Raw genomic sequence first — 15,261 nt, forward strand, 5'->3', positions numbered from 1 at the left:
TCCTCTCACTGCTCTGTACAAAACATGGATCACCCACAGGACACACCTACATCCTTCTGTTTTGACACCATTCACTGCTCTCTTTCTCTCTCTCACACACACACACACACACACACACACACACTCATACACACAAACACTTCTACACACGCGCTGCCCTCCCACACCACAGTCAGTCTCTCTCTCCTTGAGTGGGCGGGCTCTATGAGATCCTCTGGATGAGTTTGTCATCTGATAGGCAGTAGAGGGCGTTGACTGACAGCTCGGAGATGAAGCTCTCACAGGCCTGGCGTGAAACGCCCTTGCAGCCGCGCAGGTCCAACACAGACAGACAGGACAGCCGCCGCAGGTACACCAGACAACGGTCCGTCAGCCGGCTGCAGCCTGACAGACAACAGGAGAGGACTTTAAGGATGTGTCTGTGTGTAACTCCTACTGGATATACTAAGTCTCCTGGTTGAGTGAAAGGGCATGTGTGTGTGTATGTACGAGTGTGTGTGTGTGTGTTTTTTTTATGCACATGTGCATTTACCTGCCAGGTTGAGGTGTGTGTGTATGTGTTGGGGGGGGTGTGCACATTTATACCTCAGGCTGAGGTGTGTGAGCAAGTTGTGTGGATGTATATGTATGTTATGGTGTGTGTGTGTGTGCGTGCGCGCGTGCGCGTTAACGGCCAGGCTGAGGTATGTGAGCGTGTTGCGTGTGTGTATGTATGTGTGTGTGCGCACGCGTGCGTTTACCTGCCAGGTTGAGATGTGTAAGTGTTGCATGTGCATGCATATATTAGGGATGTGCAGAGAGCCCAGTATTTGTATTTGTATCTGTATGTGTTGAGACAGCAAAATTATTTGTATTCGAATAAAAGTGGAAATAGGCATAACAGTCCTCTTTTAGTTTTTATTACACTTCTAATTTTAGGATATCAAAGTGTTAATATAGGCTAACTGTTCTTCAATCAATTATTACAATAATTATGAACACTTAAATGTACGATTGGTTTATGTTTTTCAGAAACCCAGCAATAAATATGTATAACCATAATCATCATTGAAAAGAAAATCATTTTAAAACTAATATTGAGTTCCTAATCCACAATCAGACCGATAAACTAAACTCTAAACTAATAAATGCCTATGTAAACATTGTGAACCTCGCCACCACCCACCCTAATTGGAGGACAAAACCACGTGAAAGACAGGTTGACTGAGCAGTGCGCACAATGTGTAGGTGAACTAGCTAGTAACTACACTGCCAGAGCTAACGTAGGCTAATGTCATGGAGCACCCTGTAAAGTTATACTTTAGTGTAGGTTTCACAAATAACGAAATACTTAATCTTTTGGCACATCAGCACCACATTATCATAAGTATCAGGATTTTGAAAAGATTGTGCAAGAAACTGTGTCTATTCCGAAGAAAGAACCACAAGGACTTGGAGGAAATTCCCACAAGAATAACGTCGTAATTTTACAAGAAAATGTCATAATATTACAAGAATAAAGTCGTAATTTTAGCTGAAGTGTTATTCTACAGGTGAAATATCAAAAGAGCAGCCTGCCGCCAGCGTTAAAATGAGGAACGTGCAGCATCTTGTGAAGTTGTACTTTAGCACAGGATTCATGAATAATGCTTCTGGCACATCAGCAGCACGTTGCGGCAGGCTGCTCTTCTGAATTTACGACTTTATTCTCGCAATATTACGACCTTATTCTCAGATTTTTTTCCCCTCAATGTGGCCCTAATACTCCGTCGTAACAAGGAACACCAGCTATTTGACATGCTTTTTTTCTTCTTCCCGAAAACAAATAATTTTTAAAATATTTATATGAAATAAATATTTGTAAAAACCCACTGTCTGTGCTTTGCCAATTCGGATTCAGCTCCACCCCTAGTATATATGTACGTGTGTGTGAGTGAGTGTTCATTTACCTGCCAGGTTGAGGTGTGCGAGTGTGTTGCGTGTGGACGAGCCAACAGCGGTGAGCAGGTTGATGGCCTGGTCACTGAGGGGGCAGTGAGAGAGTTCCAGACGGGTTAGCAGGGACATGTGGCGAATGATCAGCCTCAGAGTGGCCTCACTCACCTCCAAACCACACAGCCACAGACACTGCACATTACGTAGCTTAGAGCGGTTATCACAGCCTGCAACACACACATGTATATACACACTCACTGTACATGTGATCAACAGGCAGACTGCTGCCACACTCAGAGAAAGAGAGAGAGAGAGGGAATGGGTGAATGTGTGTGTGTGTGTGTGTGTTACCTGGCGGGTTGAGGAGTTCTCTGATCTGTGTGTCTTTGACGCCGTCAGCCCAGCGCAGGTCTAGCGAGCGGAGTAGGGGACAGCTGGGAGAGCTAAGAGCAGAGACTGTCGTCCAGCTGCATCCCGACAGCACCAGGTCCTTCAGCCCTGACACACACACGCGTGCATAGACACACACAAGGAGGGTGAGGGAGGGAGAGAGAGAGGCGTTAAATGTCTATACTTCCGGCACTCACACACAGCGTCCGACTGCTTTTAATATTACAGCTGAAAGCGTGGGGTGATTTTGAGGGCGTTCAGTAATAAACCGTAATATCTAGTGCGCATGCTCCGTCACTAAAACGGTGACTGTAAACCAAAATGCACTGTCAGTTTCTTGTCACTATGCAACAGAACAAAACTAACAAGATGGCATTGTCCTCTCCCTCACCAAATCTGCTTTACAAATCTAAGCGAATGAGTGTCTCTGGGACCTGTAATGATTTGCCCTCCTGTGTAAAAACCCTTCTCTAGCTCAGCTCACAGACATTCTGTGTAAAAACCCTTCTCTAGCTCAGCTCACAGACATTCTGTGTAAAAACCCTTCCCTAGCTCAGCTCACAGACATTCTGTGTAAAAACCCTTCCCTAGCTCAGCTCACAGGTGTTCTGTGTAAAAACCCTTCTCTAGCTCAGCTCACAGACATTCTGTGTAAAAACCCTTCTCTAGCTCAGCTCACAGACATTGTGTAAAAACCCTTCCCTAGCTCAGCTCACAGACATTGTGTAAAAACCCTTCTCTAACTCAGCTCACAGACATTCTGTGTAAAAACCCTTCTCTAGCTCAGCTCACAGACATTCTGTGTAAAAACCCTTCTCTAGCTCAGCTCACAGACATTCTGTGTAAAAACCCTTCTCTAGCTCAGCTCACAGACATTCTGTGTAAAAACCCTTCTCTAGCTCAGCTCACAGACATTCTGTGTAAAAACCCTTCCCTAGCTCAGCTCACAGACATTCTGTGTAAAAACCCTTCTCTAGCTCAGCTCACAGGTGTTCTGATGGCTTTAGCTCTGGGGAATGCACAGAACACACAGTTCAAGTCAACTCTCTGCCATGTTCCACTCTGACATGGTACATGCTTTGTGATGCAGTGCATCATCCAGAGCTGTCCATGAGATAGAGGCTCTGTGTGTGTGTGTCTATGTATGAACATACATACAGACAGACAGACACACACACACACACACACACACACACATATATATATATATATATATATATATATATATATATATATGTGTGTGTGTGTGTGTGTGTGTATGAATGTATGTGCGCGCATATGAATGTACGTGTGTGTGCGCTCGTGCGTGTGTGTATGTGTCAGTTTCTGTATATATGTGTGTGTGTGTTACTGTGTGCGTGCATACCTGGCAGTCTGTTGATGAGCCATGTGAGCTGTTTCTTGGAGATGCTGGTCCAGGAGAGGTCCAGTGTGACAGGCTGGCGTTTAATGATGCCTGACAAAGCCTGAGGGCTGATGGACCGACAACGACTCAGACTTATCCGTGTCCACAGACGCTTATCACATCCCCTACACAAACACACACAGTGTTATACACAAACACACACAGTGTTATACACAAACACACACAATCACCACCACCACAACCCCAACCCCCCAACACACAGTCAGAATTCTACATACACACTTATCACATGCCCTACATACACACACAACCAAGTCAGATTATACGTTCACACAACACAGTGAGAGGTACTCAGACATACAGGCACATAAACTACACATGCTTATCACCCAGAATAAACACACACACACACCACCAAATGCACACATCATAAAGTCAAAGCATCTGGTCTGGACATCTAAATGGGCCAATCACAGGTGATGTGTTTTCTCTCTGATAACATTTCTATATGGACAGCTCTGCCTTTCATAACTACAGTGGCCAGCAGCAATGCATTCATCTCACACACACACACACACACACACAGCACTATGCCAGAGATCTCATTCTCCTGTTACCACTAATGCATCTGCATTAAGTCAAAATTACCCTCACGTTAAATGAATGCAGGCTACAACATCAAAAGGCATCAGAAGGCCCATTACAAAAAGATGATGCTGTCTTTTGAAAAATGACCAGTAAGTAACCAAAGGTCAGCACAAGAAAAAAAAAGCCATGTGCTATCATAAACCTCTCTGTATCTATGGCCTTCCCACTGAAAGGAGTTGAAAACTGAAGGGCTGAGACAGCAGGGCAGGCAAATGAAAACAGCCTTTGCCACAGGGAAGAAAACAGAAAGATAAAATCTGTATTTGACTGGCCAAAATTCACATCATTGAGCAACATGGAATGTTAACCTCACTGTAAAGCTTCAACAGCATGAAAACATTCCAAATTCTTTCTATTCTCTTCTTTTGTTTTATCTTTGAGAGATTACAGCACACCACATTCACACCTACGCTCAAACATGTCTTTAACACAGCAGAGTCTTCTGAGAACACACACACACACCATTTTTAACACAGCAGTTTAACCCAAGACAACAAACACTAGTACACATGCACAAAAACACGACCGCACACAAGCACAGCTGAGACTGAAAACGCCGCACATGATCTGTCAACAGACTCACCATTTATACCAGCTCTTGCACACAGCCATACACACGCACAGTTCCGCTCGGCTCAGGTAACGGAACACAGACACCCACACCTCCCTCTCCCAGCCCGGCTCGCTTCCTCCGTCCTGCACCGACGAGAGGAGCGAGGGAGAGCTGGAGGAAGAGGCTGGAGATGACGCCCCCCTTTCTGCCCGTATCCGTTTTCTCACTCTCTCCCGGCTTGAGCCATGGGAGGAGCCTTTGGCGTTGCCGCGGAAACTGGAGCTCAGGTAAGCATCTCTGGCAGTGTCCCTGGTCAGGGTGGACGTGGTGGGTGGGAGGGGCTTGTCCGAGTGTAGTTTATCGGAGCATGGGTGTAACCTGTCTGAGCGAACATGTGAGCTCTCTGTGTGTGGGAGTGGCTTGTCCGAGTGTGTGGTGCCGTTACGCAGCGGGGGGCGGAGCAGGGATTTGCGCTGGATGTAGGTTTGGTTGGGGGGCGTGGTTCTGGGAGACACGTTGGCCTCCAGTTTGGGGACAATGGCACTGGGGTCGCGTCGACCTCTAGAGGGCTGTAGGGTCACGGTGACACACGACCCCTGATTCCTGACCTCATCACTAAGCATCACAGGAGAGTCGGTCTGTGATTCCGCTCCTTCCTCATCCTCCTCTTCCTCTCTCTCTCCATTCTGACCTCCATCAGCATCATCCTCCTCTTTCACTCTTCCTGCTCGTTTCTGAGGCCGGTTCTCTTTCCCTCCCCTCTGTCCGTTCTCTCTCCTCTCTTCTTCCTCTGCATCCTCATCGTCTTCTGACTCCTGTCTCTCGTCCTCCATCTCTGAGTCCTGTCTGAGACCCCCTGCTCCTCCTCCTCTTCCTCCACCTCTCAGGCGCACGCCTCTACCCCGAAAAGATGACAGCCCTCTTCCACGAGACACACCCTTGCCCGGACTCGCCCTGACTACGCCTCCTCTCTCCAGACTCCTCTGCCGCAGGAGCTTAGGAGAAAAAGACACAGGGGAAAGATTCTGAGAAAGAGAGAAAAGGGCGAAAGCAAAAAGTAGCCCAAGAGAGAAAGAAAAGAAAAGTGGGCAGAGAGAGAGAGAAAGACGACAAACGGAAGACAGACAATATGATGGGAGGAGATGTTTGAGTGAAAGCATGGAGTGAAGTACAACTATACTTAATCATAGCTCACTTACCGATTTCAGGATTTTGTTGCGCTCCAATTTTATCTGTACCAGAAGAGAAAAATTAAGAAGTTCAATGATTTTTCACGTATGTAAAATAGGGTGTAAAAAACGGATGGAGGACACTCACTCGTTTCCTGAGCTGCAGTTCCAGTGCTCCAGCTCTCTTCCTGTTCTGCTGTTGCTGTAGTAACAGTCTCTGTGAGGGCGGGGGCTGGCGTTTAGAGCGGGTTTGAGGCAGAGACGGCGATAGGGGCGGCCGACCCTTGCGACCTACACCGATGCCTTCTCTGTATGCCCTCTTGGCCGGGGGAGCAGAGGAGTGAGAGCCTGCCGAAGCACTGCCTTCTTCCTCCTCTTCATCCTCCCCACTGCTACTGGAAGACTGAGAGAGAGAGAGAGAGAGAGAGAGAGAGAGAGAGAGAAAGAAACTGTCATCAGTGTCACTGCAGACTGGAAAACAGGTACCAAATACATTAGTATGAAGCTAAACAGAACATGCTTTTTAGACTGTAAAACATATAGAATGCGTAGATTTCACATTCATTTCCGTTTTCCAAGTTTTATAAAGTCATGTAGTGCACTGTTACTAATGTAACACAAAAAACTCTGTGCTGTGTTGTGTTGTGCGTGTTGAGGATCAGATACCTCACTGTTCTTGTCTTGGACACATTTGGGACACTCCCAACAACTAGGCAGGTCCTTATTGATGATTCCTTCCCCAGGCACCTGAAAAACACACACCACCACACAGGGGAACAAGTCACTTCATCTCCAGGTCCATGTCAACCTGCATAAATAAACGTGTGTGTGTGAGTGCATGTGTACATGTTTGTGTGTGTGTGTGTGTATACATACATACATACACACACACACACACATACACATTATATATATATGTCTGTATGTGTCTGTACGTGTCTGTGTGTGTCTGTGTGTGTGTGTACCTTAATGCATTCTGGGTGGGCTATTTGGGCGCAGTTGGAGCACTCCATAAGTGTTTGGACATTGGTCGTGCCCTCTGAGTCCTGGTTTCCCTCTTTACACACCTCACACACGGCAGACAGAGGTAGCATGGGCTGGACACAGATACAGAGTGTTACACACACACACACACACACACACACACACACACACACACACATCAGAGCAGCATCGCTGGCTACACAGTGTGCCATCAACCAACTCAAAGATGTAAGAATATGAGAATTCTACAATACATGATACAGGCAAAAGAGAAGCATTACTGTCTGTCAAGCAACTTCTTCTTTGTACCAGTAAACTTGTGAACACGCACACACAGATTTGACAAGACATGGTGTCTCGCACACACACACACATGCACAAAGAGCTGTGTTAGACTCACAGCGAGACACTGTCGAAGCACACAGGTCTGCTTGAGTCTGCCTGGACCTCCAAATTTCTTCATGTCTCTGCAGTAGTTGCAGTTTCCGCACTCAGACCTGAGGCACGCCTCGCACCGTTTGCACCGCACGCGCCTCCGCCGCAGAGCCGAAATGGACGACGCCGGCTTCACCGGCCGAGCCACAGGGGGCAGGATGGGCCCTGAGCCTGGCAGACGCGGCCGATAGAGCAGAGATGCAGGAGGAGGGGGCGGCTGGTACCACGAGGGCTGTAGCACACGCACACACACACACACACACACACACACAGAGAGAGAGAGAGACACAGACATACACCAGGAGTGTTTTTATTAATATACATTTACATGCACAAACACACACACAGTATATTTATTTCCTTTGAGTAAATGAAGACTTCCCACATACAGTATGCACAGGACTTAAGACATAGAAGACCAAATTACGTACATTACACTGAAAAGCTTATACGGACAAGGCTGTGACTTCCTATGACAAGGGGGGTGTGTGCGTGTGTAAGAGGGAGAGGAAGAGAAAATATACACAGCAATTCCTGTAAATTTGTATATGTGAGCTGATCAGACCATATGGAACTAAGTGTGTGTGTGTGTGGTGCGTGTGTTTTCTTACCCTCATGGGCCATTTGACGATGGGTTTTCCAGTGTAAGACAACTGGGGATCATCATTAGCATGCTCCTCCAATAGGTTCTAGGGTAGGAAAGGGGAAAGAAAGGTACAGTTCCACTTACCCACATACACTGATTAAATCTGTAATATTAATGCGGCTACCATTCACCTCTAGTCTAAAGCTGATTCACTGATAACGTGTACAATCTTTAAATGATGTGTTGAGGATCAAACATATACAGTGTGCATATGTGTGTGTGTATACCTTGGTGGTTGGTGCCTTACATATACCAACTGTGTGTGTGCGTGTGTGTGTTTGTCTATGCGTGTGTGTGTGTGCGTGTGTGTGTGTATGTATGCGTGTGTGTGTGTGTGTGTGTGTGTGTGTGTGTATGTATGCATGTGTGTGTTTGTCTATGTGTGTGTGTGTGTGTGTGTGTGTGTGTGTATCTGTGCATGTGTGTGTGTATGCGTGTGTGTGCGCGTGTATGTATGCGTGTGTGTGCGCGTGTATGTATGCGTGTGTGTGCGCGTGTATGTATGCGTGTATGTATGCGTGTGTGTGCGTGTATGTATGCGTGTGTGTGCGTGTATGTATGCGTGTGTGTGCGTGTATGTATGCGTGTGTGTATGTATGCGTGTGTGTGTGTGTGTATGTATGCGTGTGTGTGTGTGTGTGTGTGTGTATGTATGCGTGTGTGTGCGTGTGCGTGTGTGTGCGTGTGCGTGTGTGTGCGTGTGCGTGTGCGTGTGCGTGTGCGTGTGTGTGTGTACCCTCATGTCGCTGAGCAGGGCTGGTGCATTGCGAATACCAGCTGGGACACATTTCTTATGTGCTGGGAGCTCCTCCAGCTTATGCAGTAGCTGCCACAGACCCTCAAGTTCAAAGGGCGTCAAATGAACTTTAACCCCCGGCCGGGCAGGAGGAGAAGGCGCCTCCTCTTCCTCATCTTCTTCCTCCTTCTCTTCTTTGACCGCATCTCCGACATGGCCATTCAGCTTTCCGTCTGCTTTCAGATCCTCTTTTTTCAAACCTGTGTTATTCAGCCAAAAAAACCACATGATTAAATCAGTGTCTGTGAGCGTGTCTGCGGACAAGCATTGCGAGAGGGAGTATACTGACCAATGCCCAGAGAGAATTTCTGGAACTCTGGGGTGAGGTGGGAGATGTTGGTGAGACAGTAGAGGTAACGCTCCAGCACATACCAACACATCTCATAATAAAACGGATAACGGAACTTCGCTGGGACCTGACAGAGAGACAGAGATACAGACAGAGAGAGCAAGAGTAGGAGTGTCAGGAAGTAAGTATATGTGTGTTTACAATTGTAATTACTAAATTGTGTGTAATGAGCTGTGTCTCATGTCCTGCTGTGTGTACGACATACGGTTCTCACATATTCTCTGTGTACGACATACTGTTTTCACATATTCTCTGTGTACGACATACGGTTCTCACATATTCTGTGTACGACATACGGTTCTCACATATTCTCTGTGTACGACATACTGTTCTCACACTCTCTGTGTACGACATACGGTTCTCACATATTCTCTGTGTACGACATACTGTTCTCACACTCTCTGTGTACGACATACAGTTCTCACACTCTCTGTGTACGGCATACGGTTCTCACACTCTCTGTGTACGGCATACGGTTCTCACATATTCTCTGTGTACGACATACGGTTCTCACATATTCTGTGTACGACATACTGTTCTCACACTCTCTGTGTACGGCATACGGTTCTCACATACTCTCTGTGTACGGCATACGGTTCTCACATATTCTGTGTACGACATACTGTTCTCACACTCTCTGTGTACGGCATACGGTTCTCACATATTCTCTGTGTACGGCATACGGTTCTCACATATTCTCTGTGTACGACATACGGTTCTCAAACTCTGTGTACGACACCTCTAAACAGAAAAAAATAATACCATTACTGCGGCAAAAGAAAATCACAAACTAGACTACAGTATACACAGTTGTTTAGTTTTATTGAATTTGAATGACCTAGCGAAGCGGAGTGTATGCTACCTCTTTAATGTACAAATAAATAGATATTGGACATTGTGGAAATGGTCATTGTTGTGGGATATAAAATACCAGTAAATTAAAACATAAAAATTGAACATGCCTCCCCTCCTACAATTCCAGACATTTTAAGACATTTTTAGACCTGAATATCAAAAACTAAATTTAAGACTTTGTTTTACACAGATTTTTAAAAATGGCGGTTACAATCATCTTATACCTACATCTGGACCAATCGCCGTACACCTACATCTCTTATTGCACTGCGAAAGTACCTACCCTGAAGTAGGAGCTAAAAAAGCCCCTCAAAATGGCGTTCTAAGAACTATGATCGTTCCACATTCCTGCGGTGTGAACACATAAAAAAGGGGGTACTTTCTCCAACAGTTCTAATAGCTATGAAAAAGTTCCTCCGGTGCAAAAGCACCTATACTCTGTGTATGCCATATGGTTCTCATATTCTCTGTGTACGACATACGGTTCTCATGCTCTCTGTGTATGACTGTGTGTTCTCACCCGAGTGCGATCCTCTATGTTGTAAATGTTGAGCTGCATGGGAATGTTAAAACTGTGTAAGAAATTCCCTCCAAACACCAGAGTATCGACAGGAGTGTACACAGCATGGATCCAACCTGCACAAGAGAATGTGCAACAGACACACACACAAACACACACACACTCACTGGTTTGAGTGCAGGGAACAGATCAGAAACACAAATATGCCTGCACTCCAAAACCAAAAAAAACTGGACACCCTGAAACCAAATATTGGGTGGTAACACACTTTATAGACACCTACATGAGTTTACATGTTCTGTGTTCAAAGTTGAAACTGGATCTGGTTCTCTGCCATTAAACATCCCTCCATACCAACCATTCTGAATATAGGTGTCTTCAAGATTTGTGTGTGTGATGTAAAAAAAAGGTTTGTGTACAGTACCTGAGGGGATCATGAAAGTATTTCCCTGTTTCAGATCAATGCGTTGACAAGCGGTGGCTTTATCGCCGAGAAAGATGTCTCCCTGTTTCCCTGACAACACCCAGTTCTCATAGAGCTCCAGGTTGTGCGGCGTGGGCGGAATCAGCCAGAACACCTGGGGAGGTCACACAGAGGTCACTATCAACGTGTTATACCACACACACAACGGTCACACCCTGACGCCATAAAAGACAAAGTCTATCAGGGCTTGCCTGGATCACAGGAGTGCTCTTTAATAAAAACGCTACGATTCCTGGCTGCATTTTCCGGACATGTTTTCTAATGCTTCCCAGTGATGGTTTTATACTATCACTATTCTAACGCAAGCGCCTGTTCCACTCCACGGTAGTCCACCCAAACCTGTGACAGCATAAACCAACACGCTGTCATGTGCTGCTAGAGAACAATGCTGAACGGCACTTGTGTTTTTGCAGTGGAAAAGAAGACGATGCATCGTAAATGTCACGGTGGCACGAGAAATTATAAGAATTATAAAATCCTAAGGCAAGCTGAGATGAAAACTGAGCCACTGATCCAACACTGAGTCAAATGTTGAGTCACATCCTCAGGTCCTTATTTTAACACAAACTCAAAATTAGTCTCATCAGTGAGCATCACAAATATACATCACAACTGTAAATTATCCATATTTTTACATTCACATTTTTAATAAACACATTCGTTTTTACTCATTAATAAATCAATATGCTAACTCAGATTTATAAGTAATAAACACTTTTGACCTCAAAATGGAGGTTCATCTTGAAAATCTTTGTAGAAGGAGTTCATGCGTGATACCAGTAAAATTACTTGTACGCATGACATACGTTCTCCTTAATAAGTAAGAACAGTGGGTGGCAGTCAGAGGCTTGTCTGTTATATTTGATGAGTGTCACACTGTGGGTGTCCTCACCTTGCCTCCCCGCAGTATATGATACCACACAGACGTCCCTCCAAAATCAATGTGGAAATCAGTGAAGCAGCCCTCCACACTCATCAGACAGTACCTGAGGAAAGAGCAAATAATAAGTAAATAAATAAACAGTAGAGTTTAAAAAAAAAATTGTTACAAAAAGACTCACGAATACAAAAGGTTAAAGAGCACAAACTCACTTCTGGACTTTGGGGTAGTGCATGTCTATGATAGCATTAGTTGAATCGCGTTGTCTCTCCTTTAAATGCCGTGGCCACATGTTATCCACCCAGTCAATCAGATCCACCTGTAAAAACATGTTCACACACACACACAAACACCCTAAATTAACACCCAGCCACAGCATTGGTACAGTGGGTCTGTGTGTGTGTGTGTGTGTGTGTGTGTGTACCGAAGCAGGCCTCTTGACCAGGTTCTCCAGTTTAGTGTGGCTGAATTCCAGACTGATAACGTTATACAGCTTCTCCCTCTCAGAGGCCGGAGTCTCATAATACCGCCTCCACTGCCCCATCGACATCTCTATTCCCTTCTGAGTGGTCACATCCATTACATCAATCACCCTTCGGCTGCCTATCAGATGAGAGAAATCACAGTTACGTACAGATACATCAAAAAGGACATCAGTGGACCTTCATAGACCTGCAGAAATTTACACCACAAGACCCAAAGAGACAGAGTGCTTACCTACAAACAGTTTCACATCACTCACGCTGAAGTCTGGATCAGGCATCCTGTCAGAGAGAAAGACATTAACAGTTTACAGATTGTCACTCTTGTCTCCACATACACTTGGGCATGGCAAGAGAAAGAGAGTATGAGAGAGAGAGAGGATAGGAGAAAGAGAGGTGAGAGAGAGTGATGAGAGAAGAGAGATACGTACTGAATACCAAGGCCATCTGCTGTCTCAAAGATCAGGGGGTCCCTAAGTCCCTCCCGCTGGATATACTCAAAGGTGAAATCTGCAGACACGCGCACGCACACACACACATCAGAGTGCATCTCCATGAGGAGGCTGTATTGTACAATGTTCATACTGTGAAAGCAGTCAGACCCTCACCTTTGCCTTCCATGATTTTGACCAGGTCAGAGTTGTAGCGGTTGCTGTGGAGTTTGTCTTCCAAGTCAAAGGACCTCTTCCCCTCGATCTCATCGTCAGAAATCCCATCGTCTTGATAACGCCGCCGGGTACCTGTGCGCTGAATGAAAACTCCACTCTCACTACTGCTCTACAGTATATCATTCTGGGCTGTTTTCCAGCCCGCTAAACAGAGGGGCTGATCTGGAGCAGAAGGGCTAATCTGACACGCTCAGCAATCAGCCTTAAACTCAGACCCACGACCTGGATGTACGATGATGGATATTAAGATGCCTGCAACAAGTCATTTATAAGGATTTTTTAAATATATTAATTCTCTCACACATCTGCAAATTGCAATCTGAACTGTAGAACAAATCAAGGATAAATAACAAATCAAGTATTTGTCATGGTGTGCGGAGTAGCAGCTTAAAAACAACAGAGAGAAATAGTTCAGCTGCTGTCGGCTACTCTATAACGTCGACCGAACCGACTACATCAGCTGCTTCTCTGTAAGTGTCAGAACAGTAAAAATATCTTTTGAAAATACGCTACATTCAACGGATTTTTGTCTCAGTCCTAACAGAAACGAAACATGAAACCGCGCAGAACGGCACGCACATACAACATGAAATTATATTTTCTAGAGCTGAGAGTTCGAAATCACTGTAGGGAAAAGAAAAACACCCTTCCATCCCGGATCAACGTGCACTTCATTTTTTCACCACTGCCCCTCACTAGCGAATGCGTCTATTGCCATGCCAACACATCCGCTACAGTGTAATCTCATCAATTGGGACGTCAAGTCCACACCTGTACAGCTTGGTTAGCTAACGACAACAACACACTGTTCTAACAGCCTTGATGCACTCCATTGTGGTCCCAACAATAAACAATACGGCGTACGTTACTTACCAGGCGCTTGCTGTAGCGGGGGTTAGCGTCCTCCATATTCTAAAACATCAAAGTGAGACAAATTGTGTTAGCCATCGCGCTAAATTCAGCTGCAGATATGATGCGCTAGTTATGAGGTTTGGCTAAGTAAGTCGTCCAGCTGCATATCTGTGTTTAACAGGCTAAAAAGACCCTATCACGTATGAATGATACACACAAACGTAGTTAGTTGACGGACTTCCTACTGAGGGTTGTAAAGGTGTCAGTTAGCCCTTCACAATTAGCTGAGTAGCTAGGTTAGTCGCCCTTTTCGAAACAAACCAAATGTATTCAAAAATTATAAGCCATCTCATTGCAAACCACTCGTTATTCATATGCATCCTATTAATTGCATATTACAGGACAAATGTCGGCAACCTACCTAAGATTGTTCGCAAGACAGGTTAACCTACCTTTCGATTGCTAATGAGGCTAGCGGACTGTTAAATGGCTCGTAGAGCTCGCTAACGTTAGCGTGAATTCGCGTTTACATAAGGATTTAGGATAGCAGTACATAGCAATATACTTTACGATTTAACTCTACCATGGACACAGTGTATGTGAGTTTACCACACCTTTCAAGATAACATTACAATATCAGTCCTTAGATTTAAATTTAATCTGAAAACTGCGGTATTGTTAACTGGTCAGCCAGTTAGCGGTGTTAGCTCGTTGACTGACGCTCGCGTACAGAACTGATGTTAGTAAGCTCTCGAAAGCCATCCCTAAATATGAGCTAACATTAGATAACTATTCAGACTATTCATGAACGCTGGTTGAGTGTTTTATCTGAACTGGCCACTGATATCCGTTCCAAGTCCTTAGTGTGTAACAGTCTCCAAGATCACACTCGGGAAACCTGGGCACAAAAAACAGAAGTTTATCCTGGCTAACTAGCAAACGCTCGCCAACTATGGAAGTATTCAATGGCACAGAGCAAACAAGCTATGCTACCTAACCTAGCGTAGGTTAGCAGGAAACCTAACCACCTAAGATAGCTAACGCTATTATTTTGAAAGAACTTTTGGCAATACCTCTCGTGTTACTCTTCAATAGAGATGGCCTTGATGTCTAGATGGTTTGCCTTAAAGCAATTTAGAAATCCTGACTAAACTTTATATTCACCATGAGTAATTCTGTCGTTTTCATCCACTATCCTTGTTATTGTGCGATAAAGTTAAAGCGATTCGTTCCCATCCGCCATTTTCAGCTTGTCAAGATACACACACAC

The 15,261-nt window shown here is 45.1% G+C and overlaps 1 protein-coding gene across 1 annotated transcript; it reads right to left on the reverse strand.

The window, feature by feature from the left end:
• Nucleotides 1-127: 127 nt before the first annotated feature.
• On the reverse strand, nucleotides 128-15,239 carry kdm2ab (lysine (K)-specific demethylase 2Ab). The gene is made up of 23 exons (XM_030778030.1): nucleotides 15,156-15,239; nucleotides 14,013-14,051; nucleotides 13,080-13,218; nucleotides 12,903-12,981; nucleotides 12,707-12,753; nucleotides 12,414-12,592; nucleotides 12,202-12,308; nucleotides 12,002-12,095; nucleotides 11,050-11,203; nucleotides 10,626-10,741; nucleotides 9,191-9,317; nucleotides 8,842-9,101; nucleotides 8,071-8,148; nucleotides 7,425-7,691; nucleotides 7,006-7,137; nucleotides 6,707-6,787; nucleotides 6,189-6,443; nucleotides 6,071-6,103; nucleotides 4,902-5,866; nucleotides 3,671-3,834; nucleotides 2,266-2,412; nucleotides 1,929-2,141; nucleotides 128-384 (listed from the first exon to the last, which is right to left on the reverse strand). Exons 1-23 carry the CDS (start codon nucleotides 15,177-15,179, stop codon nucleotides 203-205), a joined length of 3,882 nt encoding a protein of 1,293 aa, XP_030633890.1. The 5' UTR covers nucleotides 15,180-15,239; the 3' UTR covers nucleotides 128-202.
• Between the last annotated feature and the right edge of the window lie 22 nt (nucleotides 15,240-15,261).

This window comes from Chanos chanos, chromosome 1, assembly GCF_902362185.1.
Source record: "Chanos chanos chromosome 1, fChaCha1.1, whole genome shotgun sequence".
NCBI classification, from domain to species: Eukaryota; Metazoa; Chordata; class Actinopteri; order Gonorynchiformes; family Chanidae; genus Chanos; species Chanos chanos.